The following is a 15,435-nucleotide window of genomic DNA, read 5'->3' on the forward strand; positions in this document are numbered from 1 at the left end:
CACATGGCCTCCCTGGAGCCCACAAACCATCTGCAAAGATATTCCTGGAATGGCCAAACCCCAAGGTTCTTGAGCTGTTGGGATCCCATAGCACAAATGAGTTTATGCTCCACTAAGCTGCTTAGAAGCAGTTATAATGCAATTATTACAGTCCTTTTCCCCATGGCTCTGCAGCAGCGTCATAAACATGGAATGATTATTTAATTATAAAAAATATTCTGGTAATTATTCATCAAGATGCTGATGATACTGAATTTACAGCAGAACTGTGGTAGGGAGAAAGTGGCTGTACTTCACCAGAATGAATCTTCTTGGTGGCAACTTCCACATCAATGTGAAGTAAAAAGGAAATAAAAAGGGCAAGAAGGAAAAAGGTGTCCTATTCTTAGTCATTTGTGAAACCATCCTCCTAATTCCAGACTTGTGTCAGTCTTGTGTGATAAATGTGATAGAATCTTAAGACAAAATAAAAGCATATTTCTCTTTTACTATTCTGCTCCAAGGAAAAAAGACAAATTATGCCTTGTGAAGAAGCAATTTGCTATAAAGTGTAAAAATGCTTTAATATTAATATTTTATAATAAAATTCATGACATATTTATAAACACTCTATCAAGCATTTACAACTCAACCACAGCTGAGAGCTTGGACTGGAATAAATAAGCAAGGACACAGCTAGCATGAAATATACAGCTTAATTTTTATAATTGTGTGTGCTTTATTCTTTACACAAATGGAATGGATGCGCAGAGTATTTACACATAACAGGAGTGTAAGCTGGACAGGGTGTTTTGTAAACTCCAGTTCAGATTCTGAGTACCCCACACTACAGCTGGACTGAGAAACATCCTGCTAAAGAGACGCATGCCGGACATTGTGCTGGAGGGAGCAGCTTGCTGCACTCAGAAATTCAAACTGGCCAATTCAAATTTAGGAGCACAAATCCAGAAATTAAAAGGCTATCCCACTAAGAGCCAACAGTGTTGCCATTTTTTTTTCCTTTTTTTTTATGCTCTTCCCCCCTGCACCAAAGACCTTGCTAGGATGCTGGCTCTCAAGCCCAGAAATGCTGTTTTACATCAGGGCAAGTTGCCTGTGCTGTAGGGCCAGAAGGTGTAAGCTGCTAATGTGGTGTGAGAGATGATGGATCGCCTCTGGTGCTTTTCACCTTAAAGGCAGGGTCTCAGAAAGGGCCAATGAAGGGGTAGTTCTGTAGCTCTTGGTGAGATGTCAGTGCAGCTGAAGCCTTCTGCAAATCCATTTGGCCCTTGGGGTCTTTTTGTTAGCAATTTCACAGCACTGGCCTCAAAAGGATCTTGGTCCATAAAATAAGCAGTAAATAATGATGGAAAGTGCTGAGCCACTGTTTAATCAGGTGGCCTTGGTGTTTTACAAAGATGCAAAAAAATCAGTGTGATGAGGAGGATGGATGTTTAACTTCAGGTGGTATAAATGGAATGGACTCCATTGAAATCAGAGGAGTGACTGTGACTTCCAGCAGCTGAGGATCTAGGCCAGCTATATGCTGGATAGATTTTATATTATCTGTTGTTAGCTTTGATGCTGATTTGTGTCCTAGAATGCAAACTTTCTTTTTTTTAGCATAATTACCTCATCCTTTTTCCTGAACCAATTGACAAAATATCTGATTTTTAATGGGAAAGAAAAAAGTTTATTCCACCAAGGAAGGGGCTTGGATGCAGTTGCACAGTGTACCACATGCGTAACATGACAGGCAAAATGTTCAAGAGGGAAAATATTGAGATTAAAAGCTGTGAAAGATAAAAGACCACTTTCTGTGAACATGGCAGATATTATGGCTTTAAATCTGCATCTGAAAAAGGAGGTTGATACTTTTCCTCAACACAGGAGGATATATATATGTATACCTACAAATATCCTCATGTGTTTTCACTCACTAAATCCTCTGCTCAGGGATACAATTTGAAAAACAAAAACTAAAATATAAGAAAACCAAAACAAAAATACAATTTGACTGGGTGCTGATGAGCAAGTGACAGTGAAGGTGTAATGCCAACAATTTCTCCATAGAAAACTAATGTAAATAGGTAGGTGGATGTTGTGTACCTAGGACACTGTTGCTGGCTCGTAGTGGTTATTAGCTCAGGTACCACACTGCTCTCCAGGAAGAGGATTTGTAATTTCAGTGCAATGGAGAGATTTCTTGTCCTTGACTTTCACCGAGTGGTTCTTAGGACCCTATCCACACCGGAGCATCAAACCATGCTAGCTACAAACACAATTACATCACAGAATATTGATCTAGAAACAGCCTTTACTACCAAAGAAATTAAAAAGCGCTAGCATGGACAGGGTACCTCTGTAGGAAGGGGGATTAAGCAAGAAAGAGGCTCTTCCACTGGTCGATGGTCAGACCGCAAGATCAGTAAAGAAGCGCCATTCCACTGAGCCCTGTTAGCAAGCTCTCAATGAGTCAGTGCATGGAAGATTTTTTATTTTTTTTTGTTTGTGGCAAGGAAAAATAATTCATTTGTAATATTGCACATCTGCACAAAGCTAGCAAGATGTAATTGTGATCATTCATGGGTGGACAAAAAGCTGTGGTAATTTTGATTCTGCTTAGACCCTATGGTGCTACACACTGTGCCAGAACATGAGATATAGCACCAGGGGTGTGATCTGGCACTTTTCCTAAAGGGTCCAGCATTTGCATTGGTCTCATGGTTAGACGCTCCCAAGTCTTTAACACGGACAGAAAAGGAATCTGATTATGCTAAGCTGTGTTAGCACCAATATGGAGTCAGGCGCCAATTGCTGTGGGTTGTGAGTTTGGACTTCTTTTTCACCAGATGTAATTTTGCATGAGTCTTATGCTTTTCTTCCTCCGCCCACTACCACCCAGTATGATCTGAACATCTGCAATGCAAAAATGGACTGCAGCTCTTAGGATGCTGCGACATGGAACGCAAAACATCAACACACAAAACAAATGGGAGTACAAGTCCTAAGGGAAATAAGACCTCTCACTGATTCTCTTGACGATTTGTTTTTAAATATACGTTTTATTTAAAAAAAAAAAAGAAGAAGTGCAATGTCAACTCTAAAATGGAAGCACAAACAACAGACAGGGAAAAATAAATAATGTAACTACAGTAACCAAGGACTGATGGAAAAATTGATTGTACTCAGCCGTAGTGTTACTGTTCACTGTAAAGCACAGCACATGACAAAGCAAAACAGTTACTAGTAGGATAGTACCATAAAAGGCTGCATGCTGAACTAAGAAACAAAGAAGCAGATGTGATTGATTGCTTAAAAACAGAGCTGAAAATTAGAATGAAGTTCCTGCTTTAGGATACTTAGTTTTTCAGGTCTGGTGGACTATTTCCCAACCTGGGGCAATAGTATTTTGCCAGCATGGAAAAATCCATGGCTTCCAAAGATCTGGGGTCACTCTGTGGACTTCTGCATAATTATCCAAAATCAAAGCATTCATTAATTAATATTAAAAAAAAAAAGGTTTATAGCCCTTCTGGTTACAAAGCTCTTCTGGAGACTTAACTGAAACCTTGTTTATAAAGCTGCGCTGACCAGGCAGGAAAAATAGTTAAAGAAGTGTGAACTTCTCAGAGTTACCATAGTTGGGCAGTAAGCGTGAGAGGCCTGCTCAAGAGCCAGTAAAATGCCCGTGTTTTTAACCCTGTCACTGCTGGTGGCTTTTGCAAACATCCAGCTCGTCGCGCTGTCCGCGGAAGGTGCTGGGAAGCCCTGTCAGCCGGACAGGGTGTACAAGTGTAAGCTTCAGGCAGACAAGGGCCAGAGGAGTCTATTTAGCATTTGCCCTGAAGACATCCGTAAGCATTAGGGCTGCTGTAGCCACCAGCTATAAGCAATGCACTCCTGCAGTGCAGCAGAGGCAGGAGTGTGGGTTTTGTAGAGAACATGGTCCAGCAGCAGCAAAGGCAATTCAGTTTTACTGTCATAGCATCTGTTGCAGTTGTCCCCTTGTAAGTCAGTGAGGAATGGCATCACTATACAGAAGAAGGGCAATGTGAAATGAGAAAAAAAATGCCTCCTTCTCCCCTTCTGTACACCCCAGACTGCAATTCCACAGACTTTCCCCAAATCCCTCACAAATGTCTATTGCCTCAGTTTTTGATTTTAAGACCCTTGTTGACTGTGAAATGAATGAAGATACAAGTAAGTTGGCGACCTGCCTGCAAAGAGAGGAAAGATCAAATGCTTTTGTTATTTCCCTGAGGGAAACAGGAAGAGTCATAAAACATTTGGGGATTAAGGGTGCCTCCTTCCTACAAGAGAAATTATTAGCTGTGTTTAAGCACTGACATTTTGCTTCTGAATAGTTGTCCCTCTCAAAAATGCATTATCCTTTTTTGTTCAGAAAATTCCTACAGGGCAGTGAGTTCAAGAGATCTTTCCACAGGAGTTCATAATGATTAAACAGAGGCAAGGAAGAGGATTAAATTGAATGAAAAAAAATATGACAACTACTCTTTAAGGAATTTTCTTGCTTGTCATTAATGATAGAGAATCTGTTATGGAAGAGGTATAATGCAACTTGATGGTCCTCTTTACATTTGACAGTCGCACAAGGGTGTAAATATTTAATCTTTCAATTAATTAATCTTTACAAAATATCTTCACAAAAACATTTTACCTATAGAAATTAGTTTCTATACATCAATATATTTTTATTTTTATAAATTATTCCATCTTTAAGTGCCTTCTATCAATATAAATGATAAAATAGACAATCAAAAATTTTAAAGCTTTTTCCAGTTGTATCCCTCCTTGTTAACATAGGTGCTGTGAATCCTCATACATGTGTCTGTCTGCATGGGAATGTGTTTGAGTGCACATGTGTGTGGTGCGAAATGCTTCCATCCTCTCCCACCCCTAAACACCATTAAAATAAACCATATTGTTGGTAGTTCCTGATGAAATAGTGCTTCCAAAGGGGGAAAAAAAAAAGTTTGACTTGGTTTCAGAAATCAAAAGATGTGCATAGTTACCAAAGTCGAGGTGTACCAACTACAAATGTGCAATGACAAGCTTGGAACAGGACCCACCTCCCAGTCAGGTCACAGAGTGTCCCCACAGTGACCTCAGTAGGAAGTGGACCAAAGTGAGCTTGATTTTGCAAGGTGCATGTGGCCCTGATCTAGCAAAAATGCTTAAGTCTGTGCCTAGCTTTGAGCACGGGAACAGTCCTGCTGAACTGGTGGGACTGATCGGCATAGGGAAGGGTCACAGGAGACTCTGAGTCAACAGGCTACTCACATGTAGGAATTGGGGTCAAGTGCTGAGCGCCTTGCAGGATCAAGCCCTCTGTGAGGTTCAAGAGCTGGGAACTTCTCTAAAGCAATCAACACACTGAGCTCAGCCATTGAAATTGATCAAAATGTCCGCGTGGGCACAGGAGGTGGCTTAGCTCCCCTTGACAGAGGGTCTCCACGTCAAAAGTTTATACCTACAACTCGTGCTCTGAGCACACAACAGATTTGCTTTACATGGTAGAAGTCTTTTTGTTCCTACCCTTTGACCCATCAGTGTCCTTCATGGCTTCAAACACTTTGTGTTGTACATTCATCAAAATTCACATTGACTGCAAAGAACATAAATGCAACAAAAAAAGGAAAGCCTCCAAATAGTATATTATAGTTTTCTTCTAAATATTCTCCCGTCGTAATCAGAGGTGCAGTGGCTAATTTATAATTTTTCCTTTGAAGGAATCCAGATGAAAGGCCCAGATTGTTCTTCAATTACAAGTTTGCATTGATTATATATATCTTCTAAGCTATCTCCTTGGACAATAGCTGCAGTAGAGAAAACATATCAATATTTCTTTTAATTGATAGATACAGCATCCAGTGTCAGCAGATCTTCAGCATACTCATAGATACTTATGGAATGAGAAAGAATACTGGCATGCTGAGATGTTTATGGAAAAGTCATACCCCTGCAGATGACAGCTAAGTTCAAATCAATGGCACCTGCCTGTGGCAGAGACCCATCCCACTGCTCATACTGAGAAGACTGAGCCAGGTTTGTTCAGAGAACTAGCACTTCTGTCCTGGGAGGGCAGCACAAGGGATCCTCCCACTGCTGGAGGTCAAGCTTTGCACTTCATTCAATTTAGAACCTGCTTCAACAGTGAGCAGCAGCAGGTTTGCAACCTTTCAGATCTGGTTATAATATAAAATAATATATATAATATCTGGTTATAATATAAAATAATAACATAAAACTCTTGGCCGCTGAGGTTAACAAGATCAGGTCCAAGCTGACAGAAGGTAAAGGTAACTATAACACAAAGAACAGTGGTTGTCTCTTAATTTCCCTCTGCATAGATACTCCTTCAAGACATCAAACTTTTGAGGAGTCAAGTGCCTCAACTGCTCTTGAATTTCAAGGAAACACTACTCTCAAGCCAGAAGTCCTTGCTCGGGGCACGCTATACTGACAGGTACTCTAGCTCAAAGACAGGATTGATCTAGTAGTTTTGCAATAAAAGATTATATCTTGGGGAGAAAAAATGGTACTAATAAAAACATACCTGTGAAATATTCTCCAAATTCTTGTTCTAATTTAATTGCTCGATCATAGGTTTTCTTTGCTTGCTCCTCTGTAAGACGTTTATTCATTTCCCTAGAAACATGGAGGAAGTAGTCAAAAAGTTTAGATACTTGCTAGAATGGTTTTCAAAAGGCATGCTCAACTGAATCACAGATGGATTGAGATTGGTAAAAGAATGAAATGGTAAAATTCTTCCAACAGTTCATGGACAGCTTCAATATTTTCAATTCAATTTCATTCTATGTAGTACAAAATTACTTCTTCAGACTATTTCTCATTTCACTTTTCTCCACCAAATTTTTATCTTGGGTTCAATACTCTATATTTTCAACAAAATACAAGGCCTAGGTCTGGCAGCTGCTAACTGATAGCAGAGATAGACTTGAGACATCAGGAGTCCATAGACAGGTCTGGAATCCGGGATGTCCCATAGTCTGAGCACTCAGCACTCCTGCCTGAAGCTCCGTCAGGAACCTCTGTGTCTCCCAGACTCAGCTGGTGGTCTCAGATGGGTAAGGTTGTACTGACCACTTATTCTGTGCTAATAAATATTAAATAAAAGACAGATGGTAATATTCTGGTTTCTTCAGTGTTTTGTTATTTGATGTTATATTTCTGTTTCAACAGAAACACTGTTTAATAACTTTAGGAAATTAGTTGTCTTGCCCATGCATGCTCAGGTATTACATGCTCATTCACTGCTTTATACTCATGCCTGTAGATGTCTAAATAGAGTTTGCTTGTTCTAGCATTTTTTCCCAGCGTAGATTAATTTTTTTCTTAAAACATGACAGAAATTTTCTGAGGCAACTAGGAGAGCATAAATCTGATTTTATGCCTTGCACTGAATCATAGGATTACGTGGTAATGGACTGTATACAGTATGGCATGGGTGATGCATGTCGGAAATTATGGACATGATAGTGTGAAAAGAAAAAAGCTCTATGAAGTGCACAACAGTATGAACTTGCTACAGCTAACACCTACTTGACTTCTGAAAAACATCCTGGGAGATGTCCAGGATGCAAAAAGGAGTTTCCAGAAATGGCTTAAAGCTGCCTACATATACAAGTAACTGTATAGCTGGGAACAATGCTTAGAAAAATCTCTTTGCAAGTACTAATGCCATGGAGAAGGCAGGTTCATAAAATGAAGGCTAAGAAAGATTTATTTTAAAATTTATGTCAGTTATTTGTAGATTATATAAAAAGGTTTAATATAATCCATGTGCTGTTCTGCTAAATTTATAATAATACTAATTCTATTTATTGGAAAGATTGCTACCTAATCAGGTGGACTTCACATCAGATACCCCTGCTTTGGGTGACTGAACTAAAACTCTGTCTTGTAGTGGGATATATCTCTGCAAATTCTTAGGCAAACTTAACCTTTTCATCTTATGGGCATTTAACCAATATTGTAATGCTAACAACATCCTCTTCCTTTCAGATCTGTTTCTGGTAAATTTTTGAGAAGTCTTTCTCAAGATCCTTGAACAGCAGAAAAGATAATACAAATATAAAGAAGTGCTTAAAATAGGAAGTACTGTGAAACAGGTAGAAATTTGCATTACACTTTCAGGTTTTAGATTTGCCTGGGGTATAAAACCATGCTAGTTGGATTTCTGACTGCCCATTCAGTGCCCTTAGAAGAGAGGATGGAGAAGGGGGAGGATCATGATGTCCATTTTTCATGATGAAATTAAAGTGCTGTCATACTGGAGCCCCTTCTATTTCTTATTTCTTAGCTGGCGACCTGCACAGCTGGTGAATTCAAAATATAGTGCGTATTTTCCAGGGCTTTCCTCCTCTCCCAGTGAAGAGCTCACTCAGGCAGCTTCTTTCTTATTCCCATGATCTCACCATTGTCCTCATTCCTCTAGAGAGAGAGGCTGATTGGAGGGTATGAAAAAGCATGCCTCTGGGAGTAAACCAGGTGGAGCCATGTAGGAGAGAGATGGATGGATGGATGGATGGAAGGAAGGAAGGAAGAAGGAAGGAAGGAAGGAAGGAAGGAAGGAAGGAAGGAAGGAAGGAAGGAAGGAAGGAAGGAAGGAAGGAAGGAAGGAAGGAAGGAAGGAAGGAAGGAAGGAAGGAAGGAAGGAAGGAAGGAAGGAAGGAAGGAAGGAAGGAAGGGAGGGAGGGAGGGAGGGAGGGAGGGAGGGAGGGAGGGAGGGAGCAGTTTGTTTACAGCAATGGCCATGTGCTCTTTCAAGTGCAGGTCCAAACCTGATTTATGGTCCCTTCACTCTTGTTACTTCCCCTTCAGATGGCTGAAGGGCATCTGATGGGGAGGTAAGAAGAGTGAAGGGACCATAAATGAGCATATGCATAAATGAGAGACTACAACTTTATATGGTAATTTTGATGAAAGATAAAGCTTTTGTCTATGTTCCTCTGCATCTTGTGATTAGAAATTTTTTTGTCTTTTGTGTTTTGGCTTTGCTATTGAAGTAGCTTTTAATTAATTTGTATGAACAGGAGTAATAGTTATGACAGATTAAGCTCTAATTCTTTTTGTGTTGCAGTACTTAAATACCTAAAAAAGACTGAATCACAGAATCATTAAGTTGAAAAAGACCTCCAAGATCACCAAATCCAACCTTTGACTGATCACCACCTTGTTAACTAGATCACAGCACTGAGTGCCAAGTCCAGGCATTTCTTGAACAGCCCACTTGTTTTATTGTCCTAAGTGAAGTATTAGCATTGCTTTGGTTCAACAACAGGATGATTGTCATAATATTTTGCATCTTTATAACACCATTCAGTCTATTCAAGGATTTGCTGTTCTAACATCAAATCAACAAAGCCTTTATGTTATTGCCACTTTTCTGGTTCTGCCTGATGTATTTTTTCAGAGTAAGGGAAATGTTTTATGAATGGGAAAACTGTATGTTAAGATCTTTGTTAAAACAATCAGTGCAGAAGGCGGTCTATCAGACTACTCTTCCCCTTCTATACAGCAACAAAATCAGAATATTATTGAATTGTAGGCTGGAAGAAAAATCAGGAAGTCAGGATGATGCTGTGCAAGCACCAGATATTATGCATCATTCTTTCTAATGTGGCTGGACATACAACAAGCTCATTGCCAAAGGCAGGGCCTAGAACAATGCATATTCCAGGGATGGGTCACGTTGGAATTCTCCAGCTCCATGACCAGTGGCTGCAGGTACACTGTTACCATCACCAGGCACGCATCTGTCACAGGAGGGGGAGTGCCAATGTTTTAGCTGTCAAACACAAACCCGTGGCACTACCTGGCATGTGAAGAGCAATGCGGGAGGGGAATCGCAGAATCACAGAGTCATGGAATCACCAGGTTGGAAGACACCTTCAAGATCATTGAGTCCAACCCATTCCCTAACACCTCAACTAAACCATGTAGCACCAAGTGCCACATCCAGTCCTTTGGTGACACCACTACCTCCCTGGTCAGACCGTTCCAGTACTTGATCACTCTCTCTGTAAAAACTTTTTCTTAATATCCAACCTCTATTTCCCTTGATGCAGCTTAAGACTGTGTCCTCTGGTTCTGTCAGTTGCTGCCTGGAGAAAGAGACCAACCCCGCCAGGCTACAGCCCCTTTCAGGGAGTTGTAGAGAGTGATAAGGTCACCCCTGAGTCTCCTTTTCTCCAGGCTAAACACCCCCAGCTGCCTCAGCCGTTCCTCACAGGGTTTGTGTTCCCAGCCCCTCCCCAGCCTCGTTGCCTCCTCTGGATGTGCTCGAGTGTCTCAATGTCCTTCCCAAACTGAGGGGCCAGAGCTGGACACAGCACTCAAGGTGTGCCCTCACCAGTGCCGAGTACAGGGGAGAATGACCTCCCTGCTCCTGCTGGCCACACTGCTCCTGACACAGGCCAGGATGCCCTTGGCCTTCTTGGCCACCTGGGCACACTGCTCGCTCATGTTCAGCTGGCTGTCTCCAGTGCCCCCAGGTCCCAGAAAACCTCCAGGTTTTCCACCTGGGCACTGTCCAGCCACATCATCCCCAGCATTGCAGGGGTTATGGTGGCCAAAATGCAGGACTCAGCACTTGGACTTACTAGACATCATCTTACTGGACTCTGCCCATCCATCCAACCATTTGAGGTCTGTCTTCCAACAGATCAACACATCCTCCCAGCTTAGTGTAGCCTGCAAATTTACTAATGAGAGACTCAATCCCCTCATCTATGTCATCAGTAAAAATATTGAACAGAACTGGCACAGAGTTCAAAATTTCACCCCTATCACAGCAAATTAAGCTGATAGCTCTTGCATAACTGTAAGTGTATATGGAAAACAACTTGATAACCATATATTTTTTCCTGAATTTTAACTCTGGATAAATATCAATTCCATACTTCTTCCTCAGCCTTCTCTCTGTGACACTATATAATTTCTCCTCCTCCTCTGCCAGCAGGATGGAACCCAGAATCAGGCCAGTACTCCAGCTGAGGCCGCAATAAAACAAAATAGCAGTCTATTGTGTCCTTACACAACACTGATACAGCCCACAGTGGCAAGCTTTTTTTTTTTGCAATCACATTACCCATCCATTTGTTTTCCTGTGTGATCCACCTCAACCGCCAGATGCTTTTCTGCAGTGCTATAGCTAAATTATTCCCTGCTTGTACTCATGCCTTTCATTGTCTCTCCTTTGTCTCTGCTGAATTTCATATTACTGATCTTACATTGAGTTTTGCTCTTATCCCTTAAAGTATGTGCCACTTCAGACAGCCTTGGCAGCACGGAGCTGGTGCCTTCTCTTTCACTCTATTGTTATGTTCGCCCTTCTCCAGTCCCATGGCTCCTTGCCTATCCTCTTACAGACCTGCAGGTAAATGAAGGGCTGGTGAAGAGGAACACACCTCAAGTCTGACACAGGTTTGGCCCCTGGTTTGTGCCCTTGGCCAGGCTGTAAAGCCCAAGAGCACCTGAGCATGCATGGGACAAGCCAAGCTGTGTGAGTGAGTCCCTGGTGAACTCATTGCACGAGTTGGAGCAAGTACACTAAGCACTGGCAGGGAGTCCTTCGTGGTCCAGCACATAATCCCATGTGTGCCAGTCTGAAAGGTTCAAAGCTATGGCTTGTTCCTTGAGATACCAGGATAGAGTGGACGACAGGTTTTAAAGGCACTCTTCCTACTTCATCTCATTATTCATAATTTTAGACAACAAGCCAAATGTAGACTCAAGACCTGTTTGGTGCCACTTGAGGCTGTATCTGAAAATAATAAAATGCTTGAAGAAGTTTATACTCACATCAGAGGCTCCCATGATTTGGGCTTAATGAAGATAGCAATGGGATAGAGTTGTGCAACTTGTAGTCGTTTGATAGCATTTCCTGACACATCAAGTATACAGTGCTTGCCCTGTTGGAAACAGATGAACATGTGTTTATTTTTGCAGACTTTGCTAAAGATAGGAAGCAAATCACTGACACAGTGCCCTGGAATGGGGCCATTACTGGCACACCAGGGCAGGAGTAGCCCAGGGTACAGGTTCCACTATGCTGTGTTCTTTCCTTTGCTTTGGTGCCAGTATAAATATGCACTGGTGATATGGGAACAAACTTGGGATTTATTTTTTACTGGGGTGAAATTTGCAGGGGCAGGAGGATTTTCTTGAGATGAAGAAAATCAGTTCATAAAAGCAATAGGATGTCCACATCCTAAGTGATTAATTCAGTTCTTGTTTACGTCAAAGCCTCCCTGTGTCACCTGAGGCAAATAATTTAATCTTTCTGTGGTTTGTTCTTTTGCCTCAGTGAACGTGATTTAGTTTATCTGCTCTTACAGAGAGAAGAGTAGAGGCTGTTTTGAGGAGTACTTGAGGCATTGTGTTAGAACCCTGAATCCATGGCACTACATCCAAGTACAGACAGTGCCAAGGATGATGTCATTCAAAGTCGGAGACTCCACTTGTGGAGTCATTATAAAACCTATAAATATTTGGATGCCATTTTGCAGCTATTTCATTTTTTGGCAGAGAATCATGTCTGAGACACAATGTGGAAACAAAGCAGATCATGTTGCATCAGCAATAAAACTACTGTCAACCTACCCTTTCTGCCACAAATCTCACAGACTGGACACTAGTTCCATACAAATTATCATTGTACTGCCCAGCTTCTATAAATTTGTGCTCTTGGATATCTTTTTCCATTTGTTCTCTTGAAATGACAAAATGATAATCTCTCCCATCCACTTCATAGTCACGCTTTGGCCGTGTGGTATCTGCATGAAACAAAAGACAGAAGATGAAGAAGCCTGCAAAAACATTAAGTGCAAAAAATGCAGCCATGGTTTGCTCAGTGGAAAATGCTGGGTCTACTCTACATGAGGGCACTTCACATCTGAGAGCAGATCTCTGGTTACTACATATTGCTTTTAATGGATGCCAATAAAGCTGTTTTTTTGTAGTAATACCTTCTGATGTTTACCTCCAATCAATACAGGCTAAAATAAAATCGGGGTTTAGTGGAATTCCACTTTTTTCAGCAGAATCACACATAAATCTCAAATATAAAATGCATTTCATATTTTAAATTTTATGTTATTACTGCGATAAAATGAATTGTGATCTCATCAACTCAATTTAGCCTTATTTATAAGCCTGATTCTGTTCTCATCTCTAGTAGTTTTAAGTTAGTGTATTGCCAGAGACAACCATTTAAAATGAAGTACAACTGCAATTAGGCCCTCAAATAAACAGCAAGTTCTAATTGTCCAAGATATAAATACTCTCTTTAATTCAGGGTCTAACACTGCTTTCTGATTTAACAGTCTATATCTCACACAAATCACACATTATTCTTTATATTTATTGGTGGATGCTCTGCAATTGAGTTGAAACTTTTACATTTTACTAGAATTTCAAACTTTTCAGAATTTTTTTCCCAGATGTCCACAACCTTTAAAAAATAGTTTTAAATTTATTCATTCTTTTTGCGTTTTCTGTCTGATGTAAAAATGACTTTTGAGAAACCCAACTGTGCATAATTCATGGATGCTGCTCTCATAGAAATTTACTTAATGTGTGGCACCTAGGGATAGCGTTCACTCAGCTCCAGAACTAGGAGGAGAATCATACTTACGTGGTACACATGAGCCAAACTTATCAGGGAACTCAGATATCAAATCATCGTTGATCCGATCTTTCATAGGACCCAGAATAATAACTGGCCTGGTGTAATTAACTGAAAAGCAAAAGGATCACATTTTGATGGTCTTAACACAATAATAAATAAATGCACCCAAATATCACTAACCAGAGTTGGTGTCTTTATGTATGAAGTGAAAATTTAGGTGCACATTTTTTGATGAATATTTTATTTCTTGACATGGAAAAGGGAAATGGAACGAGTACCACTGCAGAGCTCTGCAATGGTTCACGCACAAGTCAAATGACTGTGTAGAAGCATAGATATATTTGCTACCACTCAACAAGGCTACTCCCAAATGCTTGCAGATGGACTCTTCCATGAGGTATAGAAATTGGTATATTGTACCCTTTTTTTCACCTCAAGTTATATAAGTGCATTCTCCATTAAATGGATATGCTCCCATTTTAGGGTGTCTTTCCATATGTTTGTCTACCCTGGACAGTGGCACATATCACATGAGAAGCAAAATAAAAAAGGCTTTCCATGTGACAATATTGCAGTAAATCTAAAAAATCTACATCAGTATTTTGTAGACTGATTCATTTTCTGTACTAGTCCATGAGAATGAACTGGGGAGAAGAGTCCTGGGAATGTTAAGAAGCGGTGGCTTCCAAGGAATACCACAATATCAGGGGTTTTTCATATGAAAATAGACTGAGTGTCCAAGATAAGGAAGCCACAGTGAATCTGGGACTGGCAGAGCAAGGCTCACTGCTCTGCTGGCCCCCAAATTCTGAAAAGAAAAACATAAGGAAGAGTGATAGAAAAGAAGATGAAACTTACTTTCCTGTCTTGTGACAGGTTCATAAGAAAAGATGCAGTCCTCTTGGCCTCCTGATGAGAGAAGAAAGAGAAGAGATTGAAACTGATGAGTAACATGTCAGATACTTAAGTTTGATAAAATGCTTCACATAGAGACAGACCAGATTCAACACTTCTATCTTGATAAGACTCTCACCTGAACCATTCCAAGTCCATTATAACTTCCAGGTATGGACACAGTTTTTCTCTTCCCCACCCTCCCATTCCATGTGTTTCAATTCTATTTACTGAAGTTGGACTTTTTTATTGATGGTCAACATAGCTTTATTTGTCATTTGATACAAGGCTGTTTATAAGGATAATGCAGCAATTTAAGATGCAATGCTTTTCCTATTGTTAAGGCCCTAACATGTTGCTGCAGAGTAAATCAACAGGCTACCTAGACAGAACTTTTATGTACAGAATAGATATGTATTTTGGTTGATTGTCCTTCAGTGCATAGCTTCCATAGTCTAGTGCGTTCACAGCCTCACACCTAGCTATGAGGTATTTTCTGATCCTTATCCTTTCTCTGAACACAAATCACAGACTCACAGAATGGTTGGGGCTAAAAGGGAATTTCAGTTTTTGGAGATCATCTAGTCCAATCCTCCCCTGCTAAAGCACCTAGAACAGGTTGTACAGGATCATGTCTAGGCAGGTGTTGAATTTCTTCAGTGAAGGTCTCACAGCATCGTATTGTATTATTTGTCCTCCCTATGCCCTTTCAGGACAGTGCTGTTTCCTCATGGTGATATTTAGGGGACTAAAGCAGAGAAATTTGCCATGAGAAACAAGTGGCACTGTAGGGTGCAGGTGTGCAGTCCTGATGCACTGCTGTTCTCCCATACAAGGGAGTGAAACAGGAGAGGGAGGAGGATTCCTCACCTAAAGCATGAATA

General features: G+C 40.7%; 1 protein-coding gene across 15 annotated transcripts in view; it reads right to left on the reverse strand.

Annotated features, from left to right (window-relative positions):
* Nucleotides 1-2,278: 2,278 nt before the first annotated feature.
* The window catches only part of DLG2 (discs large MAGUK scaffold protein 2), a 983,427-nt gene continuing 970,270 nt past the window's right edge, over nt 2,279-15,435 (reverse strand). For all 15 annotated transcript variants that reach the window (XM_058044765.1, XM_058044759.1, XM_058044856.1 and 12 more), the window contains 6 exons: nt 14,516-14,566; nt 13,664-13,765; nt 12,631-12,803; nt 11,830-11,939; nt 6,560-6,651; nt 2,279-5,819 (listed from right to left, as the gene is read on the reverse strand). In XM_058044765.1, coding sequence (XP_057900748.1) covers nt 5,713-5,819; nt 6,560-6,651; nt 11,830-11,939; nt 12,631-12,803; nt 13,664-13,765; nt 14,516-14,566 — 635 coding nt within the window. In that variant the 3' untranslated portion in view covers nt 2,279-5,712. The remainder of the gene's footprint in view (nt 5,820-6,559; nt 6,652-11,829; nt 11,940-12,630; nt 12,804-13,663; nt 13,766-14,515; nt 14,567-15,435) is intronic.

Source organism: Melospiza georgiana, chromosome 2, assembly GCF_028018845.1.
Source record: "Melospiza georgiana isolate bMelGeo1 chromosome 2, bMelGeo1.pri, whole genome shotgun sequence".
Classification (NCBI taxonomy): domain Eukaryota; kingdom Metazoa; phylum Chordata; class Aves; order Passeriformes; family Passerellidae; genus Melospiza; species Melospiza georgiana.